The sequence below is a fragment of the Triticum aestivum genome, chromosome 7A, assembly GCF_018294505.1.
Source record: "Triticum aestivum cultivar Chinese Spring chromosome 7A, IWGSC CS RefSeq v2.1, whole genome shotgun sequence".
Taxonomy (NCBI): Eukaryota; Viridiplantae; Streptophyta; class Magnoliopsida; order Poales; family Poaceae; genus Triticum; species Triticum aestivum.
The window spans coordinates 311,575,349-311,597,027 of NC_057812.1; the positions used below are offsets into that span (position 1 = coordinate 311,575,349).

General features: G+C 46.0%; 1 protein-coding gene across 1 annotated transcript; it reads left to right on the plus strand.

Moving 5' to 3' along the window:
* The first annotated feature begins 454 nt into the window (after positions 1-454).
* On the plus strand, positions 455-3,817 carry LOC100682411 (nuclear transport factor 2). Its single transcript, XM_044572863.1, has 9 exons — positions 455-765; positions 861-1,001; positions 1,451-1,745; positions 2,187-2,464; positions 2,551-2,713; positions 2,803-2,921; positions 3,012-3,077; positions 3,225-3,300; positions 3,436-3,817. The coding sequence occupies exons 1-9, from the start codon at positions 739-741 to the stop codon at positions 3,576-3,578; spliced, it is 1,308 nt and encodes a 435-aa protein (XP_044428798.1). The 5' UTR covers positions 455-738; the 3' UTR covers positions 3,579-3,817.
* Positions 3,818-21,679: the final 17,862 nt, after the last annotated feature.

Genomic DNA, 21,679 nt, shown 5'->3' on the forward strand with positions numbered 1-21,679 from the left:
GGTGGTGGCTAGCAGCGAGACGTGGGGTGTGGTCGAGGGAGGGCAGCCGTTTTTGTTTCTGTTTGTGCGTGGAAGAGGAACGGATTAAGGTAACGACACAGTGGGTAATACTGTAATGGCATGGTGGGTAATTAATGTATAAAACACGTTTAGTACGCTGGAGGGGCGTGACGTGTCAGATCGTAGGATTTGACGAATAGGATGAATTAGTTCTTCGCCCTTTCATTTTTTGGAGACAAGTTCTTCGCCCTTTCATTTTTTTTGGAGACAAGTTCTATACCATCTTTGAATAAAAAATAGGCCTAGACCATGGGCTAAGTTTTTCTTTGGAAGTGGAGACCATGGGCCAAACTGAAGCCCAAATGACGATAGGCCAGGAAATCCAACAGAATCCTGAAAGGAAAGTGAGATCGAATCGCATCGTAGGGCAAGGGCAACCGGTATCTCTCTCGCTCTCTCCCCTCGCGCGGTCGTGCCCCTCCTCCCGGCCGTCATAAGAGACGAGTCGAGTCGAGTCGAGTCCACCCACGCGACGCCAATCCATCTCCTCGCCTCTCCTCTCCTCTCCATCCTGCGAAAGGCGCAGACGCGAATACGCACGAGCAATCAGGGCGGACACATCCTCTCGCGGCGGCGGCGGCTGCTGCAGCGGCGTCGGATTTCGAGACGCTCTCCCTTTTAGATCTTGCCCGCGGAATCAGCAGATCTAGGGTTACTCCCTACTCCACTGCACTCCCCATGGCTTCGGCGGCGGCGGCGACTCAAGTAATCCCCCTTCCTTATCTCTGTCTCCCCCAAACCTTTTGCGCCCTCTTATGCTCGGATCGGTGACTGATGTTGCGATTGGATTTGGCTGGCAGGTGGGCACTTACTTCCTCCGCAACTACTACAATCTGTTGCAGCAGAACCCCGATGTCGTCCACCAGTTCTACAGCGAAGCAAGCACCATGGTCCGGGTCGACGACCTCAACGGGACCAGCACCACTGCTAACTCAATGATGGTTGCTATCTCTCACAATATATATATTACTTTTATATGTGTCAACTTTAAGGTTTATATGTTTGGGCTGTGCTTTTGTGATATTTTGGACTGTCAGTGCTTTGACTGATTTTTACCATCTCAATGTTTGGCATTCATGTAGGTTTTAGCATTACTTCTGCGCTCGTGGTATGTTACCTTGCCATGTCGCATCATTAGTTTGTCTTGTATGTGGTGTTTGTCCATCTGCTGAGTTGTATACTTATTACTCGTTTTGTCTGCGCCTTTTCTTCATTGAGTTTACTTATTGATGCTGTTCTGTTGCCCTCTATGCTGTTTTGTTTGTTTGCTCTGCTGGTTCAATACACCTGTTGCCCCTAAATAAATCAATTATATATGCAATTTGAGTCTGCCACTTTTTTGTTTCCTTTGTTACTTTATAATTTATAATAACAAATTTGTTGCCTGCAGGATATACACTCCCTTATCATGTCCCTCAATTTCACCCAAATTGAGATAAAAACTGCGAACTTTGCCAACTCATGGGGAGATGGGGTGCTAGTGATGGTCTCTGGTCTTGTACAGACCAAAGAGTACAGCAACCAAAGGAAATTTATCCAGATGTTTTTCCTTGCGCCTCAGGAGAAAGGTTACTTTGTGCTCAATGATTATTTCCACTTTGTTGACCAAGAACAAGTGCAACCTGCACAGGTGAGAGCTCAGGAAGCCTTTGAGACCAACATGGCATCCAACACAGTCCAAACAAGTAAGATTTATCATCCTAAATAAATATATAAACTATTGGTCTTTGCATTTTAATTGTTATTACCCATGAAATAGCCAATCATGTTATGGATATGTTCCAGTACACGCCATATCTGCTTGCCTGTATGGACTGTCTCTCTTATCTATTTCTTCGTCGAGTACATACAGTTGATTTAACTCCAAATAAGATTTCAAAAAGTTTTTTCCAGTGGCAACATAAATAAGGTGCACTGTATTGAGAATGTTCATGCAAGTCATTTTTTTAATATCTATGGGCAATAATAGAAATGGTAGTTTAGATTTTAAACCAGCTGAGCACTGATTGTTTCAAATTATAATGCTTCCATGGAGAAATATTAGTGTCTCCTGATAATGTTCATGGTCCTGTTTTGTTGCCGCTTCAAAGTTTTGTTAGCGTTTTGTTTAAATGCTCTGCCTGCAGGTGCGGAGTACATTCATGAAGAAAGTCAAACAATGCAAGCTGTTCCAGTAACATCTGAAGAAAATGATGCTGTTGACAGTTACACTTACTCTGAGCCACCACAGCAAGTAGTTTCTCAGTCGGACAACTGGGGAGATGAATCTCTTCAAGAAGAACCACTTTCTTCCTTCTCGAATGGAATGGCGATGGCACCAGAGGAGCCAGCACACCCTCCACCTGTGCAGCCTCATGTTGAGGAACCTGTTGGGGAGCCCGTAAAGAAGACATATGCTTCTATTGTATGTGGGACCTTCCTTTCCTTCATATGCATTATGTTGTGCTATCTAGATGACATGTCTTTAAAATGATGATTCTGATGATGCAGCTAAGAACTGCAAAAGCCCCGCCTCCGTTCCCTATTGCTCAATCAGTGCCTGTGAGTAAACCTCACCCTACAACAGAAGCAAACCAGGCAACTCTAGTGACTTCATCGGTGGCAGCAGATAAGCCAAAATCTGACTTCTACACAGAAGGCCATGACGAAGAAGGTTTTTCTTTCTTTATTCTTGCCTAATTTACATTTATTTGTTTAAGTTCCACATTGTTTGCTGATTGTAATATTTATTTCATAAATTAGAGAGCAAATCTGTTTATGTTGGGAATGTGCCACAAAATGTAACTGAGGCTGATCTTGAGAATGAGTTCAAGAAGTTTGGCCAGCTCATCCCTGATGGTGTTGCTATCAGAAGCCGAAAGGTTTGCAATTGAATTGGCTTTCTGATTCTGATTCACCACTTGCTATATAACATGAGCAAATGTTCATTTGATTGATGGTGGAATTTGCAGGAGACTGGTGGCTACTATGCTTTTGTGGAATTCGAGGAACTGAGTGGCGTTCACAATGCATTGAGGGTTGTTTATTGGAATTCACATTTGATACTCTTAATAATTCTTCAATTTCTCGTTTAAAAATTATATTGCTTAGGTTTGGCTTGTACAATGTTGTTATTTACCATAGTTTAGCTGGTCATAATCTGAAACCATCTTGGTGGATTTCAGGCTTCACCACTTGAAATAAATGGGCGGCAGATATATGTCGAGGAGCGGAAGCCTAACAGTGGAATAAGGGGAGGAAGTAAGTTGTCCATTTTTATGCATCTGCCCTATTCTAATGAATAATGTAAGCTGCTAGCAGAAGTGTGAGCCGTGCTTGTGAAGATACACTGAGCTCTGTATATGTTTTTTATGTCGTGCATGTTTACATTTGCAGGAAGGGGGGGAGGCAGAGGTCGCTTTGGCGGCAGTGGCAGAGGATATGCGAGAGGTGATGAGTACAGCGGTAGCCGTGGAAAGTCGAATGGTTATCAGCGTGTCCCTCACCACGAGAGGGGCATTTTGGGGGCAAGGAACTGATGCCCCATGGCGATAGGAGGAAGCATAAGAGGTTTTGATCCGTGAGAAGTGGAGCAGGAGTTGTAAAACTGAACTATTGGAGCGCTCCATTCTGTTAGGTTGCGTTTTCGGTTTTGGGGTTTGTCTTGAGTTTGCCACAGCAGCTCGTCCATGGACGTGCCCGTCCGTTCTTACCAACAGATACTTTATGTTGCTATTCTGTCTTCTCGTTAATGTTAGATCTGTTCTTTTCGGTCTTCTGTCATTTGTGCGCCTGTGTTTTGTTGCGTGATGGTGATGTGTTCGCTGCGTCCTTTTTGTGTTTGACGCTTATTTAGCCAGCAGAGACGCGCAACGCCCCTTCTCTGGCCGCCGGCAATCCCCATCTGCATCTCTTTCGCCATATATGTTTGCCTGCAGTGAGGCCTCCTTTTGTTCATAGATATAAGTATCATACAATTCCTGTAGGAAAAGAGATATCATTTGATGCTTAGAATAGGAAATTTCATCGAGTCCAGGCTTATATTTGTTTTCCTTTAAAATGTGAAGGTTTGGTTCTATCCTACATAGAATAGGAACCAGTCCTAAAAACCAATGGGCTTCAAAGGAATTGTTTCTATAAAATTATTCTTTACTTTCTTTCAAGCTCTTAGGAACAATTATACAGATTTTGGTGAACATAAATTGTAATTTGATATTTATACAGGTTTACCTAATTATATCTGTCATGGAGGACGGTGCCATGCTGTACCCTGGGGATGGCATGCTCTTGTTGTGCTGGTGTCATCGTTAGTCTTTTGCTATCAAAGGCAGCCCGATAGGCAAGGGAAGAGAGAAAGAGGCTGGCTTGGTCTCCCCTAACAGTATATAAAGGAGGAACCGGGGCTAGAAAAAGGGGAACAATCATGTTACACATTCACACATAACTCAGCAAGAACACACACATGACGAAGGGCATTACACCTCCTCGGCGGCTTGAATCTGGATAAACAAAACCTTCACATCTATAGTGATTTGAATTGTTTGGCCCCTGACCGAATCTCTTGAAGGGGGTCCCTTCGATCTCGACGATCACCCGTCAACATTTGGCACGCCGGGGTCAAGGCGTCTCTCTTTGGTCAACTTCTCCAACCTTGTCGAAACACGAGCTATCACAACGGATCATAGTTGAGGCTCGCCACACCACCCAGCGAGAAAGCTTCTGCCAGTTGCAAACGACCGTCCCAACAACGGCTCGACCTCGGGTAGCCAGGCCCAAACCCTCCCACAGCGAGAAGAAGGAAGGGGCAGCACCCGGCGACCCATCATTGTGCGTGCTATCACGTCCCTGGACCTTGGAAGCTTGTAAGTAGCAACGGGAAAGGCCTCTTGAGCACTCCACCCTCATCCTTTTTGCAATGTTTTCCAACCTGGGTTCTTGAGTTCTTTTTTCTTCTCCTTTCTTTCATTTTACATGCTACCCCCTTGATGAGGCCCTTTTTTCCAGGTGCTATGAATTCTTGGTCTTTCCGCTTCAACTCGGGGATGTCCGACCGAGTGGGCAAAACAAGCCAGCATGTTTCTATCTAGTTCAACGGGAGAGTGACTGTGCTCCGGCTTTTTCGGACACCATTATGCCCTTCCCGGACAGGGCCGCAATTGCTCAAATAACCTCGCGCCCTTCTCCACCTGCTTGACCGGCCGCCCCAGGTTAAGGGGCGGGGCTCACGAGAACAAGCCATGGCCGCCAACCAGAGCGTAACATATCTTGATGAAAATTACAAGAAGGGTATTTCGCCACAAGCGGAGCCTAGTCTCCAATGACGCGAAGCCTAAAGCCGCCCCTTTCAACGGCGGACATGTCGGCTTTTTATCCAAGGCACAAAAGGGTGATCGCGGTCGCCGGGGGCCTAGCCTATCTCGTGGTCACAGTCCCTTGCTAAGGTTGCTCCGAGTGCCCTCCCGTTTCGATTGATGAGGTCCTATGATTGTCTGTCCATGGAGGAGGGCGTCTTTGGGCAAGTGAGCTCGAAGGCGTGGTGCCCCCGAGAAAAAGGTTCACTCTTTGAACCTGCTTTTGAACCACGCTCAAACGAGCGGTGGGTGCAGAAAGCCATTCTCAATTTAGATAAAACGCAAATAATTAACAAGTGGTGGCTATCCTTTAATATGCCGATGATGCAATCATGTTTATACAAGATGAGTGCTAGGAATCTGAAAATGCTGCTCTATATGTCTGAACAAATGTCTAGGTTAGAAATTAGTTTCTTGGAAAGTGAAGTGCTTATGGTGATGCACGATGAGAGAAAAAAACAGATGTATGCTGATCTATTCAACTGCCTAATGGGCTTCGACAACAGTATAAGAGCAACTCCAACGCGTGGACGCAAATGGACGCGTGGTTTATCCACCTTTTGTCTGTTCGGGTTAGGTGAGCGCTCGTTGTCCGCATGTGTCCGACCGGTGCGCCTAACCGACCGCCACATTTTTCGCTTGCTTATTCTGATGTGGATGGCAAGCAGGCATATATTTCTTGGTTTGAATAGGACTCTTTACGAGCGTTCTTTCTATCTACTATTATCTAAAAATAATCAAATTATTAATGACTGGACGAAACCAAGAAATAACCCCTCATGTGCGAAATTATAGAAGATCCCCTTTAAGATCAAACAATTCCATCGAATTGAGCACAAAGCAAATTGACCTTAAGAAAGGCCAGCGACCAGAGTTCATGCCAGCGTCCATAGTCGAGTAAGTTGCAGGCGTCGGGACGGTTGCCGACGGGTATCTCACGCGGTCTGATGAAGGGTGGAACCCTAGATGGCCGATCTTTCACGAATGGAGTGGATCCCGCGAAGAACACGAGGAGAATCACGAAGGGAAACACAAGAGAACCACTCAAACCAACAAGAACGATCACACATATGCTAGATCCTTGGAACACAAAGAGATACACGATCCACGATCAACAAGGGATGATATATAGGGTAACCGGTTCTTCTCCGTGAGGAGGTCTTGAGTTCTTCCCATTGGGGGTCTTGAATCCAACTGGTTCTTCTCCGAAGAGGAACAGTCTCTCTCGAAGGAGTAGATCCAGGTGGATGAGCAGAGCTCTATCTCAAATATGAGCTATCACATTGCTAACCCTAACCAGGAGGAGGAGGGGGTCTATATATAGTGCTAAGCCACTAAAGGGTTAGTGAGGGGCGAAGGGGTTCACGGGCCTCGGCCCAAGTCATGCGTGCATGCAAAGGCCGGATGATCCGAATGGGGGTCTGGATGATCCGGCTTCGCCGGATGGATTCTGCAAGCTTCGGGTGCCGTGGCTGTGGGATTACCCGGATGATCCCGGGGGGGGGGGCATCCGGATGATCCGGACGGAGGTCCAGACATCCGGGCTGACTTCAGTAGCCACTCCGTCTTCTTCTCCTTTATTCCGTCTTCTCTTCCATGCTTGGCCTTGGTCCTTTGAATCTCCATGGTCATCTTGTATGAGCCTGAGTATACACAAGATCCATGCATGAGGTAGTAACCATATCTCATGTGTGGAAAGTGACGACTCGAAGAGGAGTGAGTTCACCTTGTGTCCAATGGCGTATGGTCGAGGTCTCATCGTATGTCCTCTTGGGGCTTGGGGAGTAGTCGAAGTGTACATGGGGATGATCGTAGGATGCTCTGCATCATCTCCCCCCCTTGGGAAAGATCCGACCTCGGATCATGATCCTCATCACCATGGAAACTGTTGTTGTGGACAGACTTGTAGTTGGATGGAGTTGAAGACATTGCACAATCCAAGTACTCCAAGGTGTCGTCAGAGTGGTATACATGCAAAAAGAGCAAACACAAACGACACTCGGAAATACAATGGTTAGCGCACACAAAGTGTCCATCATGTAAGAATGAGTCCATGCGGCAAGATTGTTCGTGACAAAGCGCATGAAGCTTATCAAGATGATATAGAATGATATGCAAAGCATTCATGGGAGCAAAAGCATTCATTGTGCACACAAATGTGTTGTGAATATGATCAATGCAACCACGATGCAAAATGATGTCATAGTGAGACGGTTTATCAATAGCATGAATATGGCAATGGATGCTCAATATGAATAAGTTATCATGCAATTGATGGTAGGCAATATGATCATGATGTATGAATATGTCATCAAGATGAAGGAAATATGCCCTAGAGGCAATAATAAAGTTATTATTTATTTCCTTATATCACGATAAATGTTTATTATTCATGCTAGAATTGTATTAACCGGAAACTTAGTACATGTGTGAATACATAGACAAACAAAGTGTCACTAGTATGCCTCTACTTGGCTAGCTCGTTGAATCAAAGATGGTTAAGTTTCCTAGCCATAGACATGAGTTGTCATTTGATTAACGGAATCACATCATTAGAGAATGATGTGATTGACTTGACCCATTCCGTTAGCTTAGCACTTGATTGTTTTAGTTTACTGCTATTGCTTTCTTCATGACTTATACATGTTCCTATGACTATGAGATTATGCAACTCCCGATTATCAGAGGAACACTTTGTGTGCTACCAAATGTCACAACGTAACTAGGTGATTATAAAGGTGCTCTATGGGTGTCTCCAATGGTACTTGTTGAGTTGGCATAGATCGTGATTAGGATTTGTCACTCCGATTGTCGGAGAGGTATCTCTGGGCCCTCTCGGTAATACACATCACTATAAGCCTTGCAAGCAATGTGACTAATGAGTTAGTTGCGGGATGATGCATTATGGAACGAGTAAAGAGACTTGCCGGTAATGAGATTGAACTAGGTATTGAGATACCGACAATCAAATCTCGGGCAAGTAACATACCGATGACAAAGGGAACAACGTATGTTATTATGCGGTTTGACCGATAAAGATCTGCGTAGAATATGTAGGAACCAATATGAGCATCCAGGTTCCGCTATAGGTTATTGACCGGAGATGTGTCTTGGTCATGTCTACATAGTTCTCGAACCCGTAGGGTCCGCACGCTTAACGTTCGGTGACGATCGGTATTGTGAGTTTATGTGATTTGATGTACCGAAGGTAGTTCGGAGTCCCGGATGAGATCGAGTACATGACGAGGAGTCTCGAAATGGTCAAGACGTAAAGATTGATATATTGGACGACTATCTTCGGACATCGGAAAGGTTCTGAGTGATTCGGGTATTTTTCGTAGTACCGGGGAGTTATGGTAATACGGGGAAGAAGTTTTGGGCCTCATGGGACAAGTGGTGGAAGAGAGGAGGCAGGGCACGCGACCCCCCTAGCCCAAACCGAATTGGACTAGGGGGCCGGCCCCCCTTTCCTCCTTTCCCCATCTCCTTCCTTCTCCCCTTCCCCCATCCTTTCCTCCTCCTAGTAGGAGTAGGAAAGGGGAGTCCTACTCCTACTAGGAGGAGGACTCCTCCTCCTGGCGCGCCCTAGGAGGGCCGGCCGGCCTCCCCCTTTGCTCCTTTATATACGGGGGCAGGGGGGCACCCTAGAACACAAGTTGATTGTTCCAAGCCGTGTGCGGTGCCCCCCTCCACCATAATCCACCTTGATCATATCGTAGCGGTGCTTAGGCGAAGCCCTGCGTCGGTAGCAACATCATCACCATCATCACGCCATCGTGCTGACGGAACTCTCCCATGAAGCTCTGCTGGACCGGAGTTCTTGGGACGTCATCGAGCTGAACGTGTGCTGAACTCGGAGGTGCCATGCGTTCGGTACTTGGATCGGTCGGATCGTGAAGACGTTCGACTACATCATCCGCATTCTCATAACGCTTCCGCTTACAACCTACGAGGGTACGTAGATGACACTCTCCCCTCTCGTTGCTATGCATCACCATGATCTTGCGTGTGCGTAGGAAAATTTTGAAATTACCACGTTCCCCAACAGTGGCATCCGAGCCAGGTTTATGCGTAGATGTTATATGCACGAGTAGAACACAAGTGAGTTGTGGGTGATACAACTCATACTGCTTACCAGCATGTCATACTTTGGTTCGGCGGTATTGTTGGATGAAGCGGCCCGGACCGACATTACGCGTACGCTTACGCGAGACTGGTTCTACCGACGTGCTTTGCACACAGGTGGCTGGCGGGTGTCCGTTTCTCCAACTTTAGTTGAACCGAGTGTGACTACGCCCGGTCCTTGTTGAAGGTTAAAACAGCACTAACTTGACGAACTATCGTTGTGGTTTTGATGCCTAGGTAAGAACGGTTCTTGCTCAGCCTGTAGCAGCTACGTAAAACTTGCAACAACAAAGTAGAGGACGTCTAACTTGTTTTTCCAGGGCATGTTGTGATGTGATATGGCCAAGGCATGATGCTATATTTTATTGTATGAGATGATCATGTTTTGTAACGGAGTTATCGGCAACTGGCAGGAGCCATATGGTTGTCACTTTATTGAATGAAATGCAATCACCATCTAATTGCTTTACTTTATCACTAAGCAGCAGCGATAGTCGTAGAAGCGATAGTTGGTGAGACGACAACGATGCTACGATGGAGATCAAAGTGTCGCGCCGGTGACGATAGTGATCATGACGGTGCTTTGGACATGGAGATCAAAGGCACAAGATGATGATGGCCATATTGTATCACTTATATTGATTGCATGTGATGTTTATCCTTTATGCATCTTATTCTGCTTTGATTGACGATAGCATTATAAGATGATCTCTCACTAAAAATTTCAAGGTACACGTGTTCTCCCTGAGTATGCACTGTTGCAAAAGATCATCGTGCCGAGACACCACGTGATGATCGGGTGTGATAAGCTCAATGTTCTTATACAACTGGTGCAAGCCAGTTTTGCACACGCAGAATACTCGGGTTAAACTTGACGAGCCTAGCATATGCAGATATGGCCTCGGAACACTGAGACCGAAAGGTCGATCGTGAATCATATAGTAGATATGATCAACATAGTGATGTTCACCATTGATAACTACTCCATTTCACGCGATGATCGGTTATGGTTTAGTTGATTTGGATCACGTGATCACTTAGATGATTAGAGGGATGTCTATCTAAGTGGGAGTTCTTAAAGTAATATGATTAATTGAACTTAAATTTATCATGAACTTAGTACCTGATAGTATTTTGCTTGTCTATGTTGTTGTAGATCAATAGCTCACGATGTAGCTCCCCGTTTATTTTTGATATGTTCCTAGAGAAAAACTAAGTTGAAAGATGTTAGTAGCAATGATGCGTATTGGATCCGTGATCTGAGGATTATCCTCATTGCTGCATAGAAGAATTATGTCCTTGATGCACCGCTAGGTGACAAACCGATTGCAGGAGCAGATGCAGACGTTATGAACGTTTGGCGAGCTCGATATGATGACTACTTGATAGTTTAGTTCACCATGCTTTACGGCTTAGAATCGGGGCTTCAAAGACATTTTGAATGCCACGGAGCATATGAGATGTTCCAAGAGTTGAAATTAGTATTTCACACTCATGCCCATGTCGAAAGGTATGAGACCTTTAACAAGCACTTTGCCTACAAGATGGAGGAGAATAGCTCAGCTAGTGAGGATGTGCTCAGAATGTCTGAGTACCACAATCACTTGAATCAAGTGGGAGTTAATCTTCCAGATAAGATAGTGATTGACAGAGTTCTCTAGTCACTATCACCAAGTTACTGGAACTTCGTGATGAACTATAATATGCAAGGGATAACGGAAACGATTCCCAAGCTCTTCGTGATGCTGAAATCGACGAAGGTAGAAATCAAGAAAAGCATCAAGTGTTGATGGTTGACAATACCACTAGTTTGAAGAAAAGGGCAAAGGGAAGAAGGGGGACTTCAAGAAGAATAGCAAGCCGGTTGTTGCTCAAGTGAAGAAGCCCAAGTATGGACCTAAGCCTGAGACTGAGTGCTTCTACTGCAAAGGGACTGGTCACTGGAAGCAGAACTGCCCCAAGTATTTGGCGGATAAGAAGGATGGAAAAGTGAACAAAGGTATATTTGATATACATGTTATTGATGTGTACTTTACTAGTGTTTATAACAACCCCTCAGTATTTGATACTAGTTCAGTTGCTGAGATTAGTAACTCGAAACGAGAGTTGCAGAATGAACAGAGACTAGTTAAGGGTAAAGTGACGATGTGTGTTGGAAGTGGTTCCAAGATTGATATGATCATCATCGCATACTCCCTACACTTTCGGGATTAGTATTGAACCTAAATAAATGTTATTTGGTGTTTGCGTTAAGCATCAATATGATTTGATCATGTTTATTGCAATACGGTTATTCATTTAAAGTCAGAGAATAATTGTTGTTCTATTTACATGAATAAAACCTTCAATGGTCATACACCCAAGGTGAATGGTTTATTGAATCTCGATTGTAGTGATACACATACTCATAATATTGAAGCAAAAGATGCAAAACTAATAATGATAGTGCAACCTATTTATGGCACTGTCGTTTAGGTCATATTGGTGTAAAGCGCATGAAGAAAGTCCATGCTGATGAGCTTTTGGAATCACTTGATTATGAATCACTTGATGCTTGCGAACCATGCCTCATGGGCAAGATGACTAAGGCTCCGTTCTCTAGAACAATGGAGCGAGCAACTGACTTATTGGAAATAATACATACTGATGTATGCGGTCTGATGAGTGTTGAGGCTCGTGACGGGTATCATTATTTTCTGACCTTCACAGATGATTTAAGCAGATATGGGTATATCTACTTGATGAAACATAAGTATGAAACATTTGAAAAGTTCAAACAATTTCAGAGTGAAGTGGAAAATCATCGTAACAAGAAAATAAAGTTTCTACGATCGGATCATGGAGGAGAATATTTGAGTTACGAGTTTGGTCTTCATTTGAAACAATGCGGAATAGTTTCCCAACTCACGTCACCCGGAACACCACAGCGTAATGGTGTGTCCGAACGTCGTAATCGTACTTTACTAGATATGGTGCAATCTATAATGTCTCTTACTGATTTACTGCTATTGTTTTGGGGTTATGCATTAGAGACAGCTACATTCACATTAAGTAGGGCACCGTCTAATCCGTTGAGACGACACCGTATGAACTATGGTTTGGCTAGAAACCTAAGCTGTCATTTCCTAAAGTTTGGGGCTGCAATGCTTATATGAAAAAGTTTCATCCTGATAAGCTCAAACCCAAATCGGAGAAGTGCGTCTTCATAGGATACCCAAAAGTAACTGTTGGGTACACCTTCTATCACAGATCCGAAGGCCAAACATTCATTGCTAAGAATGGATCCTTTCTAGAGAAGGAGTTTCTCTCGAAAGAAGTGAGTGGGAGGAAAGTAGAACTTGAAGAGGTAACTGTACCTGCTCCCTTATTGGAAAGTAGTTCATCACAGAAATCTGTTCCTCTGACTCCTACACCAATTAGTGAGGAAGCGAGTGATGATGATCATGTAACTTCAGATCAAGTTACTACAGAACCTCGTAGGTTAACTAGAGTGGTACGGTAATCCTGTTCTGGAGGTCATGTTACTTGACCATGACGAACCTACGAACTATGAGGAAGCGATGATGAGCCCAGATTCCGCAAAATGGCTTGAGGCCATGAAATCTGAGATGGGGTCCATGTATGAGAACAAAGTATGGACTTTGATTGACTTGCCCGATGATCGGTGAGTCATTAATAATAAATGGATCTTCAAGAGGAAGACGGGCGCTGATAGTAGTGTTACTATCTACAAAGCTCGAATTGTCGCAAAATGTTTTCGACAAGTTCAAGGTGTTGACTACGATGAGATTTTCTCACTCGTATCGATGCTTAAAAGTCTGTCCGAATCATGTTAGCAGTTGTCGCATTTTATGAAATCTGGCAAATGGATGTCAAAACTGTATTCCTTAATGGATTTCTTAAAGAAGAGTTGTATATGATGCAACCAGAAGGTTTTGTCGATACTAAAGGTGCTAACAAAGTGAGCAAGCTCCAGCGATCCATCTATGGACTGGTGCAAGCATCTCAGAGTTGGAATATATGCTTGATAAAGTGATCAAAGCATATGGTTTTATACAGACTTGCGGTGAAGCCTGTATTTACAAGAAAGTGAGTGGGAGCACTACAGGATTTTGTGATAAGTATATGTGAATGACATATTGTTGATTGGAAATAATGTAGAATTTTCTGGAAAGCATAAAGGAGTGTTTGAAAAGAGTTTTTCAAAGAAAGACCTCGATGAAGCTGCTTACACATTGAGCATCAAGATCTGTAGAGATAGATCAAGACGCTTGATAAGTTTTTTCAATGAGTACATACCTTGACAAGATTTTGAAGTAGTTCAAATGGAACAGTCAAAGAAAGAGTTCTTGCCTGTGTTGCAAGGTGTGAAGTTGAGTAAAGACTCAAAACCCGACCACAGCAGAAAATAGAAAGAGAATGAAAAGTCATTCCTTATGCCTCAGTCATAGGTTCTATAAAGTATGCTATGCTGTTTACTAGTCCTATTGTATACCTTAGCATCTTTCTGGCAAGGGAGTACAATAGTGATCTAGGAGTAGATCACTGGACAGCGGTCAAAATTATCCTTAGAGGACTAAGGAAATATTTCTCGGTTATGGAGGTGATAAAAGAGTTCGTCGTAAAGAGTTACGTCGATGCAAGATTTTTACGTCGATCTAGATGACTCTAAGTCTCGATCTGGATACATATTGAAAGTGAGAGCAATTAGCTAGAGTAGCTCTGTGCAGAGCATTGTAGACATATAAATTTGCGAAATACATACGGATCTGAATGTTGCAGACCCGTAGGCTAAACTTTTCTCACAAGCAAAACATGATCACTCTTTGGGTGTTAATCACATAGCGATGTGAACTAGATTATTGACTCTAGTAAACCCTTTGGGTATTAGTCACATAGAGATGTGAACTAATCACATAAAGATGTGAACTATTGGTGCTAAATCACATGACGATGTGAACTAGATTATTGACTCTACTGCAGGTGGCAGACTGAAGGAAATATGCCCTAGAGGCAATAATAAAGTTATTATTTATTTCCTTATATCATGATAAAATGTTTATTATTCATGCTAGAATTGTATTAACCGAAAACTTAGTACATGTGTGAATACATAGACAAAGTGTCACTAGTATGCCTCTACTTGGCTAGCTCGTTGAATCAAAGATGGTTAAGTTTCCTAGCCATAGACATGAGTTGTCATTTGATTAACGGGATCACATCATTAGAGAATGATGTGATTGACTTGACCCATTCCGTTAGCTTAGCACTTGATCATTTTAGTTTACTGCTATTGCTTTCTTCATGACTTATACATGTTCCTATGACTATGAGATTATGCAACTCCCCATTACCGGAGGAACACTTTGTGTGCTACCAAACGTCACAACGTAACTGGGTGATTGTAAAGGTGCTCTAAAGGTGTCTCCAATGGTACTTGTTGAGTTGGCATAGATCATGATTAGGATTTGTCACTCCGATTGTCGGAGAGGTATCTCCGGGCCCTCTCGGTAATACAAATCACTATAAGCTTTGCAAGAAATGTGACTAATGAGTTAGTTGCGGGATGATGCATTACGGAACGAGTAAAGAGACTTGTCGGTAACGAGATTGAACTAGGTATTGAGATACCGACGAGCAAATCTCGGGCAAGTAACATACTGATGACAAAGGGAACAACGTATGTTGTTATGCGGTTTGACCGACTAAAATCTTCGTAGAATGTGTAGGAACCAATATGAGCATCCAGGTTCCGTTATTGATTATTGACCGGAGACGTGTCTCGGTCATGTCTACATAGTTCTCGAACCCATAGGGTCCGCACGCTTAACATTCGGTGACGATCGGTATTATGAGTTTATGTGATTTGATGTATCGAAGGTAGTTTGGAGTCCCGGATGAGATCAGAGACATGATGAGGAGTCTCGAAATGGTCGAGACGTAAAGATCGATATATTGGACGACTATATTCGGACATCGGAAATGTTCCGAGTGATTCGGATGTTTTTCGAAGTACCGAGGAGTTACGGGAATACGAGGAAGAAGTTTTGGGCCTAATGGACCAAGTGGTGGAAGAGAGGAGGCAGGGCGCGTGGCCCCCCTAGCCCAAACCAAATTGGACTAGGGGGCCGGCCCCCCTTTCCTCCTTTCCCCATCTCCTTCCTTCTCCCCTTCCCCCATCCTTTCCTCCTCCTAGTAGGAGTAGGAAAGGGGAGTCCTACTCCTACTAGGAGGAGGACTCCTCCTCCTGGCGCGCCCTAGGAGGGCCGGCCGGCCTCCCCCTTTGCTCCTTTATATACGGGGGCAGGGGGCACCCTAGAACACAAGTTGATTGTTCCAAGCCGTGTGCGGTGCCCCCTCCACCGTAATCCACCTCGATCATATCATAGCGGTGCTTAGGCGAAGCCCTGCGTCGGTAGCAACATCATCACCGCCATCACGCCGTCGTGCTGATGGAACTCTCCCGTGAAGCTCTGCTGGATCGGAGTTCATGGGACGTCATCGAGCTGAATGTGTGGTGAACTCGGAGGTGACGTGTGTTCGGTACTTGGATCGGTCGGATCGTGAAGACGTTCAACTACATCAACTGCGTTCTCATAACGTTTCCGCTTACGATCTACGAGGGTACGTAGATGACACTCTCCCCTCTCGTTGCTATGCATCACCATGATCTTGCGTGTGCGTAGGAAAGTTTTGAAATTACTACGTTCCCCAACACAAGAAAGATCACAACAAATTTGCTAAGAAAGTGCACAAGCTCATATATGATGGATGACATGGTAATACAATATGAAACAAGGCAATCATAATGTGAGTCAATCCATGCATAAGATGCAAATTTGTTATGTGTGCTGTTGTACCAAAGCTCGATGTTGTGGCACTCCTCGACTTGAAGGTCCATAGGGTTCATCTCCAATGTCGGTCCTCCCTCCAATATGTGTAACATGTAGACAAAAAGAAGGAAACAACAATGAAAGAATGACCCATCCAATATGCGTATGTGAGGATGGCTCAAAGGGAATGAGGTCACCTTTAGAAATGTCTCAAGGATGTTGGAGTTGCGCATCTTGTATGCCTTCATATAACCAATATGTCTTGTGATGGTACCACCTTGTGAATCCTTCAAAACGAAAGAACATGACAAACACTCAGAAAAACAAATGAGGTTAGCGGAAGTGCAAACCAATCATTCGTGGGGTAAGATACCCAACAAGTGTATGTGAGGGAGTCCTGGATTAGGGGGTCTCCGGACAGCCTGACTATATCCTTTGGCCGGACTGTTGGACTATGAAGATGAAAAATTGAAGACTTCGTCCCGTGTCCGGATGGGACTCTACTTGGCGTGGAATGCAAGCTAGGCAATACAGATATGTATATCTCCTCCTTTGTAACCGACCTTGTGTAACCCTAGCCCCCTCCGATGTCTATATAAACTGGAGGGTTTTAGTCCGTAGGACAACCGACAGTCATACCATAGGCTAGCTTCTAGGGTTTAGCCTCTCCGATCTCGTGGTAGATCAACTCTGGTACTACTCATATTATCAAGAATAACCAAGCAGGACGTAGGGTTTTACCTCCATCAAGAGGGCCCGAACCTGGGTAAAACATCGTGTCCCCTGCCTCCTGTTACCATCCGCCTTAGACGCACAGTTCGGGACCCCCTACCCGAGATCCGTCGGTTTTGACACTGACATTGCTGCTTTCATTGAGAGTTCCTTTGTGTCGTCGCCGTTAGGCTTGATGGCTCCTTCGATCATCGATAGCGATACAGTCCAGGGTGAGACTTTTCTCCTCGGACAGATCTTTGTATTCGGTGGCTTCGCACTGCGGGCCAACTCGCTTGGCCATCTGGAGCAGATCGAGAGTTACGCCCCTGACCATCAAGTCAGGTTTGGAAACTTAAACTACACGGCCGATATCCACAGAGACTTGATCTTCGACGGATTCGAGCCCCTGCCTAGTGCGCCACACGACCACGATGAGCATGATTTAGCTCTGCCATCGGACAGTGTCCAGGAGATCGCGCCGGCAACCGCTCCGACCCTCAATTCGGAGCCAGCTGCGCCTTCCATGGGCGGGTGGATAGACCCCGCCACGGAGGCCGCACTCTCATCGGCGATCGAGCCAAGTATCGACCTTACCCTTCATGAGAGCCGTGATGCCGAACTACCGGATTCCTCCCTGGCCACGGACCCCCAACCGCCTGCGCCCGTGCCTATCGAATCCGATTAGGCGCCGATCATGGAGTTTACCTCCGCGGATATCTTTCAGCACTCGCCCTTCGGCGACATACTGAACTCATTAAGGTCTCTCTCCTTGTCAGGAGAATCCTGGCCGAACTATGTCCGGCAGGATTGGGATGCGGATGACAGAAAAAATTCGCCGCCCACCCACCACCCACTTAGTAGCCACTATCGACAACTTAACCGACATGCTCGACTTCGACTCCGAAGACATCGACGGCATGGACGACGATGCGGGAGGCGAAGAGGAACCACTGCCCACCGGGCACTGGACAGCCACCTCATCATATGATATATACATGGTGGACACACCCAAAGAAGGCAATGACGATGAGACAGCGGAGGATGACCCCTCCAAGAAGAAACTCAAGCGCCAGCGTCAGCGGCGCCGCTCTAAGTCTCGCCAAAGCAAAAGCGGTGACCCCGGCACAGGAGATAATAGCACTCCGGTGAGTGCCGAAGACGACAACAATCCCCTCCAGCAAGATCTAGGGCAGGAGGATGGAGAAGCCAGCCCTCCAGAGAGAGCGGCAGATGGAGAGGCGGAGGATGATAATTACATGCCTCCCTCTGAAGACGAGGCAAGCCTCGACGATGACGAATTCGTCGTGCCTGAGGATCCCGTCGAACAAGAGCGCTTCAAGCGCCGACTTATAGCCACGGCAAATAGCCTTAAGAAAAAGCAACAACAGCTTCAAGCTGATCAAGATTTGCTAAATGACAGATGGACTGAAGTCCTTGTGGCCAAGGAATATAAACTCGAACGCCCCTCCAAGAGTTACCCAAAGCGTAGGTTGCTACCCCGACTGGAGGAGGAAGCACTCAAACTTACATCTCCAGCATATGATGTGGCTGACCGGCCACCTCGTTGCCGTGATAGAGAGGCATTTCAGCCAAAAGCTCAGCCCACACTCCTATGCCACTCAAATAAAAATGTCAAGGCATGGGGAAATACGCCAGACCTACGAGACATATTGGAGGACAAAGCAAAACATGCAAGATCGATCTATGGATCACGAGGGCGCGCCACTATGCGAGACGATAACTGTCACGCCAGATACAGTAAAAGTAGGTCCGGCCGGGCCGAACACAGCGGACAAGACTCATTTTAGTCGGGTCGCGATATAGCCCAGTATAGAGGCGCCGCACACCCCCTATGCTTCACGGACGAAGTAATGGATCACCAAATCCCAGAGGGTTTCAAACCCGTAAATATCGAATCATATGACGGCACAACAGATCCTACGGTATGGATCGAGGATTTCCTCCTGCACATCCACATGGCCCGCGGTGATGATCTACACGCCATCAAATACCTCCCACCCAAGCTCAAAGGACCAGCTCGGCATTGGCTCAATAGCTTGCCAGCAGAGTCCATTGGCTGTTGGGAAGATCTGGAAGACACATTCCTCGACAACTTCCAGGGCACTTATGTGCGACCGCCAGATGCCGATGACTTGAGCCACATAATTCAGCAGCCCGAGGAATCGGCCAGGCAATTCTGGACATGGTTCCTAACAAAGAAGAATCAAATCGTCGACTGTCCGGATGCAGAGGCCCTAGCAGCTTTTAAGCATAACATCCACGACGAGTGGCTCGCCCGGCACCTTGGCCAGGAAAAGCCGAAATCTATGGCAGCCCTCACGACACTCATGACCCGCTTTTGTGCGGGAGAAGACAGCTGGCTGGCTCGTAGCAATAACATATCAAAGAACCATGGTACTTCGGATACCAAGGATGGCAATGGCAGGTCACGTCGCAACAAACACAAGCGCCGCATTAACAGCGACAATACAGAGGATATGGCAGTCAATGCCGGATTCAAAGGCTCTAAACCCGGTCAGCGGAAAAAGCCAATTAAAAAAAGCACTCCAGGCCCGTCCAGTCTGGACCGTATACTCGATCGCTTGTGTCAAATACACGGCACCCCCGACAAGCCAGCCAACCACACCAATAGGGATTGTTGGGTGTTCAAGCAGGCCGGCAAGTTAAATGCCGAAAATAAAGATAAGGGGTCGCATAACAATGATGAGGAGGAGCCCCGGCAGCCGAACACCGGAGGACAGAAGAGGTTCCCCCCACAAGTGCGGACGGTGAGCATGATATACGCAACCCACATCCCCAAGAGGGAGCGGAAGCGTGCGCTAAGGGACGTATACGCGTTGGAGCCAGTCACCCCAAAGTTCAACCCATGGTCCTCTTGCCCGATCACCTTCGATCGCAGGGACCACCCCACTAGTATCCGTCATGGTGGATTCGCCGCACTGGTTCTAGACCCAATCATTGATGAATTTCACCTCACTCGAGTCCTTATGGACGACGACAGCAGCCTGAACCTGCTTTACCAGGACACAGTGCGCAAAATGGGTATAGACCCCTCAAGGATCAAACCCACAAAAACGACCTTAAAAGGCGTCATAGCAGGTGTAGAGGCCCATTGCATAGGCTCAGTCACACTGGAAGTGGTCTTCGGATCCCTGGATAACTTCCGAAGCGAGGAGTTAATTTTTGATATAGTCCCGTTCCGAAGTGGCTATCATGCACTGCTCGGGCGAACCGCATTTGCGAGATTCAATGCGGTACCGCATTATGCATACCTCAAGCTCAAGATGCCAGGACCTCGGGGGGTCATCACAGTTAATGGAAACACAGAGCGCTCTCTCCGCATGGAGGAGCACACTGCGACCCTCGCAGCAGAAGCACAAAGCAGCCTCTTAAGGCAATCCACTAGTTCGGCGATTAAGGACCCGGACACCTTCAAGCGCGCCCAGAGTAATCGGCAACAAGACCGCCTGGCACGTTCCGAGCTCGCATAGCAATGCGGCCCCCACCCCAGTCCCAGCCAAATGGCGAAATCAGTGCCGCGCGTACATAATTACGCATTGAAAATACCATGGGCATAGGTGGGGAGGGGGGCACGACTACGACACGCCCCAAGACGCGGCTCAACCGCACTAGGGGCTTCCCGCTTTGTTATTTTTCTCTCTTTCAGGACTTTAATCTCTGGAAACCCTGTCTGGCAGTATGATTGCCGACCACATGATGCAGCAATCAAGGAGGCAGAAAGCTACGTCGCACCACGGAACTCCCAGGTGGATTACGATAACGAGTGAAATACTTGCTTTAATGCCATTCCTCAGCTTGCCCTTGGAGGGGACATGTCAAATAGTCCTACTTTTTTCTTATCGCACTACTTGTATCATTTTGCTTTAACACACCTTTTTGAATAAACAATGCATAGCACTAGACTATTATCTCATTCTTTATTCTTCCTTTTTTATATATATATGTTCATTTCATGACATCCAGCACCCGTACACTCTGGTACGGCTAATATGCTAGGGGCTTAAGCATACCCCATAATACGGCGTGAGAAGCCCGAACACTTTAGACAGTGTGGCACCTGAACTTATAGCATTATATGCATCAGCTCCGAATCATGTCTTGGGTCAATAGTTGGGTTTGCCCGGCTCCCATGTTTTGGTACCTTACGTTCCGCTATATCGGCTAAGGTAGCACTGGGAGAACTACTGTGATTGTGCCCCGGTTCAGCTGGGCTAAGCACCTCAGTAGAGAAAGCTAAAACTGACTGTCATGATAAGGCGAGAGATTGGTCGCTGTTCGAGAGGTTTCGAGTCCCTAAAGACTTATGCCGCTTAGAGCGAGGAGTCGGCTTTGTCCGGCTTAAGGCGTGTATAGCGCCCCAAATTCGGCCTTCCGAATACTATGGGCTTCGTCAAAATTTAAAATTATAGAATTCTATGGCTAAGTGAGAGTGATAAAGCATTATAGTCCGATTGCCTTGTTCATTGCGCTGAGCACCTCCCTCGAAGGACCCAAAAATGGGAACAAGAGTGCTCAGGTTTATCCCGAACACCCCAGCACTCGTGGCATGGGGGCAGAAGCCGACGACTAGCCATC

Excerpts from the sequence above, each read along its gene's own strand:
- LOC100682411 (XM_044572863.1), top strand. The coding sequence starts at position 739 with ATGGCTTCGGCGGCGGCGGCGACTCAA. Across the intron at positions 1,746-2,186 it reads ATCCAACACAGTCCAAACAA|GTGCGGAGTACATTCATGAA; the intron begins GTAAGATTTATC and ends CTCTGCCTGCAG. Across the intron at positions 3,078-3,224 it reads GCGTTCACAATGCATTGAGG|GCTTCACCACTTGAAATAAA; the intron begins GTTGTTTATTGG and ends GGTGGATTTCAG.